Consider the following 8,906-nt stretch of genomic DNA (forward strand, 5'->3'; position numbering starts at 1 on the left):
CCCGCCAATGGACGACACCGGCGCTACACCAAAAGTCCAAAAGCAAACCCCAAACCGCAAGTCCAGGCCAGGCCGCGCCGTTCCTTCCATTACTGCCCTCGCCCTCGCCCTCCACCCACCCCCCCCCCCCCCCCCCCCCCCCTCCTCCCGCACACAATGGCGGTGCCGGTGCAGAGCACCCCAACTCCCAGTCCCAGTCCCAGTCCCAGTCCCAGATAAACACGCGGAATCTCCCCCACAAACCGCACCAAATCGGTTAAAAATCTCCCGGATTTTAAACCCGATCCATCGCGCAGATAGAGAAGAAGGGGTAAACCAGGCTAAAAACTCCACCCCACCCCCACCCCCACCCCGCACGTCTCCCGTATCCCCCCGATTCCACCCCCCCTCCGATCGATCGTGTTGCTGGCAGCGAGGACTGGTGCTGTGCTGGCCGAGGAGTCTGTCTCAGGTAAGCGCCGATGGATCGCTGCCGGAAGCGCCCCGACTCCGACCCCGGGGGCTCCGGCGAGGCCGAGCCCCCCGCCGATAAGCGCCCCTGCACCGCCGAGCCCTCCACCTCCGCCGCCGCCGCGCCGCCGGAGCAGGCCGCCTCCGACATGGACACCTCGTCGTCTGGCCACCCCGCCGAAGGCGATGGCGATGCCGATGGCGATGCCGATGTGGACGGAGACGACGGCGACGGGGGGTCGTCGTGCGAGTCGGACGGGGACGGGGGGTCGGGCCCCGGGGCCAGCAAGTTCCGACGGATGGTGGCGGCCGTCGCCTCGGAGGGCGCCGGGGGAGGCGCGCTGCTCGCGTCGCTCACGGAGCTCTGCGAGGCGCTCTCCTTCTGCACCGAGGACGCCGGGGGCTACTTCCCCGTCGAGTCCGCCGCGCGGGCGCTCGTGCGCCTGGCCGGCGCCGACGTCGCCAGCCCCGACGAGATGCTGCTCGCCGTGCGCGCCATCACCTACCTCTGCGACGCCATGCCGCGCGCCGCCGACGCCGTCGTCCGCCACGGCCTGCTCCCCGTGCTCTGCTCCCGCCTCCTCGCGATCGAGTACCTTGATGTGGCGGAGCAGGTAACGGGGCCGCTCTGCAAACCCAGCCAGACCATCACATTGACCTGAATCAAGCCGCTTTTTATGTGATCAGCCACGCTTCTTTCTGTATGAGCAGTGCTTGCAGGCGTTCGAGAAGATATCGCTGAGGCAGCCCGCGCAGTGCTTGCAGGCTGGCATGATAACCGCCGTGCTCACATACATTGACTTCTTCGCTGCAAGTATTCAGGTTAGAATTGCAGCAACTCCATCTTTGCTGCTGAAATTCTACTGCATTCTCTAACTGGATGCGTGCTTGCATGGTTCAGAGGGTTGCTGTCTCAGCTGTTGCAAATGCCTGCAAGAAGGTCCCTGCAGATTGCTCCCAGTTTGTCATGGACTCGACCCCAATGCTGTGTAATTTACTGCAGTCTGAGGACAAGATGGTATTGTTGCCCACTAATTTATCCGAGCTTGCTTGTGTTAGGCATGTACATAGTGCTCTGCTAATGTTTCAGGTGATATAATATCACAGGTTGTGGAAAAGGTTGCAACTTGCCTGATAAGCATTGTAGACTCTTTCAGTGGTTCAGTGGAGCTTCTTGACCAGCTATGTCACCAGGGCCTGGTAGAGAAGGTCCTTCCTTTGATCAATGCCAGCGGACTCACTTCCCTTAACCCATCAACTTGCAGTGTATGCTCCCCCTAGACATTCTATATTTATCCTTGGTATGTATTGAGGGAGTTGATCGTGGTTTGGTGTGATTGCAGAACTTGATCGGGCTCCTGGCTAAGCTAGCCTGTAATTCACTTGTGGCAGTGAAGTCTCTCTTTGAGTTGAATGTTGGTAGCACCATAAGGGGGATTTTGGTCAGTTCAGATCTCTCCCATGGGATGCCATACCTGCCTTCGGAAAACCAAAATAACCAGGTTGTTTGCTTAATAGCTTCTTTACTGCCAGGCCATATCTCTATAGTTTTGCTTTTGGTAATGTCGGCATCAGGTGGTCCATAACCTACATGAGCAGACTGCAGTTACTAGTCAGTAGTAACACATGCACTAAGCTGATTTGATCAGTGTATTTACTAGAAATCTTATAAGCTACGTTGCCATTATTGTGAATTTATCTTATCATGTCTTTGTGACTTAACTTTTGTTGTAAACACTACTTTCCTCTTCTAAACAAGCGAAATAGTATCTGCACTGATCAGTAAATAAGTAACCATAATGGTAGAACTTGTCTGATCACATCCCTTGATCCTTCTTTCTACACCAACATGCAGCCCTGAAGTTCACACTAGCTGTCATCTAGTGATTTGATAATTTAATTCTTCATCCAATCAGGTTAATGAAGCTCTGAAATTAGCAATCCAGCTTATTCCTTCTGCGGCAAGAGATGTTGAGGACACCTATATAGTACTCGCGAAAGAAAAAATATTAGTAGATGAACCAGGGTTCTTGTGTCAGTTCTCTGCTGACGTTCTTCCAATCTTGATCAAGGTCTGTTCATAATAATTAACTAACGACTCATAATGTTGCTCGTGCTCTGAAATATGAAATGAGTGTTGTTTTGTGCAGGCAGTCAACTCTGGTGCAAACTCATACATTTGCTATGGCTGTTCTTCAATTGTAAATAACATCTGTTACTTCAGTAAACCTGAAATGCTTCAAGAGTTGCTCAAGGAAACAAACATATCAAGGTAAGCATGACCTGCAAACGAAGAGCTGCATTCTGCATAACAATCAATAGACATTTTCACTGAACTTGTGCTAATTTGCCGAGTCTTAACGAATATGTCACTTCTGTGATTTATGTGTCAGCTTCTTGGCTGGTTTATTGTCCCGGAAGGATCATCATGTGCTAATCTCATCACTGAAGATTATTGAGATTCTCATGCAAAAGCTTCCAGATGCTTACCTTGGATCTTTTATCAAAGAAGGCGTTGTCTATGCAGTAGAGGCTCTTCTTATGCAAGAGGATTGCTCAAAGTCTAGTCCTCCTCTCTCTGATGACACTCAACAGTTAGAGAACCAACCTGTTATGAGAAATAAACCTACATGTTTCTGCTATGCATTTGATTCCCGCATATCTGAGTCTACCGAAACAAGGGCTTGTAGGATTGGGCAGGGGAACCTTCCTAATTTTGCGAGGCATGTGAAGACAACTTACTTTACAGCTGAAGCAGTGAATTCGGAGATGGGGTTGACAGAGATATTGCAGAAGCTCAAAACTTGCTGTGCAGTTCTGAATGACTCTGCTGACAAGTCATTAAACCAAGACAGTCTTCAAAATGAAGAACACTTGTCTACCATTCTGAGTGAGGTGTTGATGGAGCTTCACGGAGGAGAAACAATGACGACGTTTGAATTCCTTGAGAGTGGACTGGTCAAATCTTTGTTAAATTACCTGTCTAACGGCAAATACCTCCAGGTGGATGACAATCTTAAAGATTACAATGCTGACCATTTTTGCGCTGTGCTGAAAAGATTTCAGTCATTTGCACGGATTTGTTTTTCAAGAATGGAGCAAGGTTGGGGTGATATGCTCTTGACATTACTTGTAAGGAAACTGCAGAATGCGCTTACTTCTCTTGACAACTTCCCAGTGATAATGAGTCACAATTTCAAGCCAAGGAGCAATGTTTCTGATATCCCTATTCGTCACTCAACAATTAGTCCATGTATCCGAGTATGTTTCAAGAAGGATGAAGATGATACAAAATTATCAAGCTATGATAATGCTGTGAATTTGGAAATCTCTTCTTCCTTGGATTCTATTGAACAATTCTTGTGGCCCAAAGTCAGCACAGGCACAAGTGATCAGAATACTGAGTCGTCACCTAGTAGTGTTGCTTTCGAGAGCAAATATGCTGAAGATGATCCCCAGGAAAGAGATTCCAGCCCGGAATCTTCTCCTTCATCAGAGGTATTATTCTGTTTGCAATCTTGAGAAACATGAAAGAATTGGGATATATATTGAAATATGAATAGGCTCTTTGGTTGAGTACTACTTGCTTATATTTATAGCTTTCCTTTACTGCCATAGTACATGGTCTGACAATTATTTCATACATACCCACTGATACTTAAAAAAAAATTCAATAAATGCACAGCATATCACAGTTCATACTTCTAGGTGTCCGTGTTTTAAGACTAGAGTGGCTCCCTTTCAGGGTATCACCAGGGAAAATCAAAATTCTTCTGCAGAACCATGCTCGAAGAAAGGGTCACCATCTTCCGGTGAGTGTGTGTGGTCGTTATTCCCTGATTTGCAACCTGTCTCTTGTTCTGATAACCTTAATACCATAATGAATGTGCAGCTGGAGGTCAACCAGAAAAGAAGACGTCGACCGGGACTGATTGTGCTTTACAGCCAAAACTGGTATTTAGCCTGAAAGGAAAAGAGCTTGACCGATCTGTTACTCTATATCAATCAGTCCTGCAAGATCAGATCAATGCGGGGGCTGATGTAATTTTGGACACCCAATTTTGGCGTACTGTGCACGACATAACATTTCGAACAGCTGCAAATCCAGAAAACGATGATTCCCCTAAGAATCTGTCCATTGCAGCATTGTCAACAAATGACAGTAAAACTGGTTTAATGTGGCAAACACTCCCCTTCTTTAGCAGCTTGTTGCTTGGCAAGATTCCCTGCAGACTTGATAGATCAAGTCCATCATATGACATATTGTTTATGCTGAAAGTTTTAGAAGGATTGAACCGATACTCGTTTCACCTCGTGTCTAATGAGAGAAACCATGCTTTTGCTCAAGGAAGGATAACTGACCTTGATGATCTGAAGCCTTCTGTTTCTTCAGTTCCACTGCAGGAGTTTGTTAGCGCTAAATTGACAGATAAACTGGAGCAACAAATGCATGATCCCTTGGTTTTAAGGTCTCGCTGTCTGCCTTTATGGTGCACTGAACTGATGTCTGCATGCCCTTTCTTATTTTCCTTCGAGGCAAGATGGAAGTATTTCCAACTGACAGCATTTGGTTCTTCATCAATGCAACGTGGTCATATGATCGAGACAAGTGGTAGCAATGTAGCAACAGAAAGAGCTTCATCCTTTTCACGGAAAAAGTTCAAAGTTGATCGTGATGATATACTGGCTTCAGCCGTGAAAATGATGCGGTCCTATGCTAAGAGTAATGCACTGCTTGAAGTAGAATATGCAGAAGAAGTAGGCACAGGTTTAGGCCCTACGATGGAGTTCTATACGTTGATAAGTCATGAGTTTCAGAAGTCTGGTTTAGGCATGTGGAGGGGTGAGCTTCCTTGTGAAGCTGGCACCGACAATACTCACGTTGGTCGCCGGACTGTAGTCGCGCCTAATGGACTGTTTCCTCGACCGTGGTCTGCTTCTGTAGATTGTGCTTCTTTCTCGGAAGCAAATAAAAGTTTCCACCTCCTTGGTCAGGTTCTTGCAAAGGCAATTAAGGATGGCAGAATTCTTGACATTCCATTTTCCAAAGCATTTTACAAGCTTATCCTAGGACAGGTATTTTGGATCCTACATTCTTGAAATATATATGTCATGTTTATTATGCTTTCTTCTGTTTGTCGGTCTACTAACCTTTTCTGTGTTAGGAGCTTAATATATATGATATCAATTCATTTGATCCTGAACTGGCAATGACCCTTATGGAGTTTAAAGCGCTTACTTGTCAAAGGAAATATGTAGAATCATGTTCGACAACGGAATGCCAGAGCAAATCTGATTTGTCTTACCGGGGTTGTAAAATTGAGGATCTTGCCATTGACTTTACTGTCCCAGGTTTTCCAGAATATGTGTTTTCTTCAGAGGGTACTTCAGATAATGTAAGTGATATGACCATGCACTTTCGGTTGCCGGCTTCCCAGCAGATTAAAGTATTCCCTGAATTACTTACGTTTTTTTCAGGTAACTGGTGATAATTTGGAAGAATATGTTTCTTTTGTTGTTGAGGCAACAGTTAAAAGTGGAATCACTAGACAACTGGAAGCTTTTGAGTCAGGATTCAGTCAGGTATGCCATATCATGGTGCTGCTCTCATATGTTTATACTTGTGTAACTAATGACAGATTTTCTGTTGCACCATCTAAAAAATGGCTTTTCAATTACACCATGGTTAGGTTGTCGCAGTTCACAAGTTCACAAAATGTGGAGTGTGTAGGATGCATTGTTACTTACCTAGAAGCTATCATGGCTCTACAGTTCTTAGTTTATATGAGTTTTACACTCTTTGACAAAGTTACGAGTTTGCTGCTTCCTACGTGCGCTTTTATCTTCGGAGAAATTAGGTAGTAAAGCGTTAATTAGACAACGCAAAAGCTTTAACCCTGTGTATTTCTTAAGAAATCTTAATCCAATATGCATACACTTCTAGATGTTTCTGATGGTAATTATTTTGATTTGGCGATTGACTCGCCCTTCGTCCTTTTACCAGAGTTTCCTCATCTGTCCATTCAGGTGTATTTAGGCCCTAGGTTGCTTTGATTTGTAACCCATGAGCCTCACATGGGGCCTATAGGGTGGCATGAACTCGATGTTCACTTCTCATTCTTACTGCTCAGTTTGAAAAATCCAGTTTCTTGTGCTACACTGACACTGGGTATTGCAGGTATTTCCACTAAGCACACTTCGGGTATTCTCAGAGGATGAGCTGGAGAGATTACTCTGCGGAGAACAAGATAATTGGGATGTACGTGCTCGTCTTTTGTTTGAAGTTGTTGATTTTCTTGTAACTATTCAATTTTTGTTATTGACACGTTGCTCCTTAACAGTTTGTGAAACTTGTGGATAACATAAAATTTGATCATGGCTACACCTCTAGCAGTCCTGCAGTCATTAATGTAAGCTTTTAGTAGATATAGTTTGAAGTTCCATTTTTCAAGAAAAATATTATCTCAGTGCCATAACAAGGAATCTTAACGCGTTGCAGTTGTTAGAGATCATACAAGAGTTTGAATGCCATGAACGCAGAGCTTTCTTGCAATTTATAACGGGTTCACCTCGGCTCCCTCCAGGCGGTTTGGCTGCACTGAATCCAAATTTGACGGTTGTCAGGAAGGTCTGTTTTCACAATGTAAAGCTACCTCCCCATCTCTCTATCAGCTACTTATTACCATGTTTGCTAACTTGTGTTATACAATTAACAGCATAGCAACAACGATGCTGATGATGATCTGCCAAGTGTGATGACTTGCGCTAACTATCTTAAGTTACCTGCCTACTGCTCTAAGGTCTGAACTATCTTAAGCACATCTTAGTGGATTAGTTTACTTCTATTCTTCTTACCATTTTTATTAATTAAGACAAGCGATTTAATGTCTTGATGTAACTGTGGACTATGAAGCGCATATCCAAGTCAGTAGTAATTGGCATTCTGAACATGCCTTTTCTGGCATGATTATTTGCAGTAGTTGGTTCCAGTTATTGTACATTTGAATTTGCTGGAAGCTACCGTATATTGGCGTACTAACACCAAGGCTTTTTTACCCTTCAGGAAAGGATGAGGGAGAAGCTACTCTATGCGATCACGGAGGGACAGGGGTCCTTCCACCTATCCTGACTGGAAACCGATAGCGATACTGGCTGCCCGCGCCACACGCAGTAGAAGCTCGCGCGTGGTTTGTAAGTATTATCACGTAGGGAAACAAGATATGTAGATGTGGGCAGCTCACTAAACTTGTGACATGATTGGGTGTGGAGCTGATGATAGGAGGGGAGGAAGCAGAGGTGCCCCGTCACAGCAGTCTCATCTATCCTTGCCTGTACATACTAGTAGTGGTAGAAGAAAGCCTTTAGGTGTGATCTGAGTGTTTGCAAAACTATCGACCTAGATCGCTGCTATTTATGTGGCCGGTCTTATGCTGTACATACATACACATTGGCTGCAAGTGCCATTGCTTTCTATCCATCTATATATCGTTCTTAGGAGGTGTTTGCCTGTTGCATCTTGCATTGCCTAGCATTTGCCGAAATATGTCTACTGCAATCTTGCAGCATGCGAGTATGTCTGGCCCGTCGATGAAACCACTGCCCGCCCATGTTGGCTCTTTTGGAAGGGGAACGTGGAACGACTCTGGCTTTTGTTCCTCTAGTTAGGCCTGTTTGTAGCTCTGTTCTTCAGCTACTCCCTGCTGTCGCCTTGCAAGGCTCCTGTTAGTGCTCTATGTTACCATTGATGTCGCCCTTACTTCCAATGAATGAAAGCCTTTCCATCCTAAATTGGAATGTCCTCCGCCTCGACGTGCCGCAAGAGAGCAGGACCCTTAGCATGGCTGGAGGGAATCATAGAAAGGACCTCAAAATGAAGGTGGTGGCCTTGCCGGTTCTGGAGCAGGCAAGAAAAAGGCAAAGTTCGAGAATTAAGTTACTCAAAGAGGGGGATGCGAATACCCGTTTCTTTCACCTCCATATCAATCATCGTTGAAGGAATAAATTCATCCACTGCCTTAAGCACAATAACGGTTGGGTCACGAGCCATGATCACAAGAAGGATATTAGCCAGAGCCACTTTTCAAAAGCCATTGGGAAGGGTCCCCTGCGCTTCCTTGAACTGGGGCTGCATCCAGCCATCGAGTTGTGATCTCTTGGACTTGGGTGCCTTATTCACTAAGGAGGAAGCTCGTGTTGTGATCAACGAACTTCCTGGCGACAAAGCACCAAGCCCGCACGGATTCACATGAGTCTTTTCCAAAGAGTGTTGGGACATCATGGAACCTGAGATCATGCTTGCTATCAACGATTTATCCAATCTCCATGTCAGCAATCTTGACTGGCTCAACTTGGCCAACATTGCTCTCATCCCCAAAAAGGATGGAGCGGAGGACATTTCGGACTTTTGATCAATAAGTCTTATTCATGCGGTTACTAAGATTATTGCGAAGATGATG

At 45.6% G+C, this 8,906-nt stretch overlaps 1 protein-coding gene across 2 annotated transcripts; it reads left to right on the forward strand.

Annotated features, from left to right (window-relative positions):
- Window positions 1-343: 343 nt before the first annotated feature.
- Window positions 344-7,964, forward strand: LOC123445215 (E3 ubiquitin-protein ligase UPL4). Of its 2 annotated transcripts, none has more exons than XM_045122176.1 (17): window positions 344-1,064; window positions 1,162-1,272; window positions 1,352-1,468; window positions 1,558-1,716; window positions 1,794-1,952; window positions 2,367-2,522; window positions 2,601-2,722; window positions 2,844-3,948; window positions 4,196-4,262; window positions 4,343-5,526; window positions 5,616-5,846; window positions 5,929-6,033; window positions 6,629-6,709; window positions 6,792-6,860; window positions 6,950-7,093; window positions 7,167-7,250; window positions 7,514-7,964. In XM_045122176.1, the coding sequence occupies exons 1-17, from the start codon at window positions 462-464 to the stop codon at window positions 7,577-7,579; spliced, it is 4,563 nt and encodes a 1,520-aa protein (XP_044978111.1). In that variant the 5' UTR covers window positions 344-461; the 3' UTR covers window positions 7,580-7,964. The 2 variants fall into 2 exon arrangements, with proteins under 2 accessions (XP_044978111.1, XP_044978118.1); XM_045122183.1 differs by having other exon boundaries at window positions 345-1,064; window positions 6,950-7,078.
- The last annotated feature ends 942 nt before the right edge of the window (window positions 7,965-8,906 follow it).

Source organism: Hordeum vulgare, chromosome 1H (assembly GCF_904849725.1).
Source record: "Hordeum vulgare subsp. vulgare chromosome 1H, MorexV3_pseudomolecules_assembly, whole genome shotgun sequence".
In the NCBI taxonomy this organism is placed as follows: Eukaryota; Viridiplantae; Streptophyta; class Magnoliopsida; order Poales; family Poaceae; genus Hordeum; species Hordeum vulgare.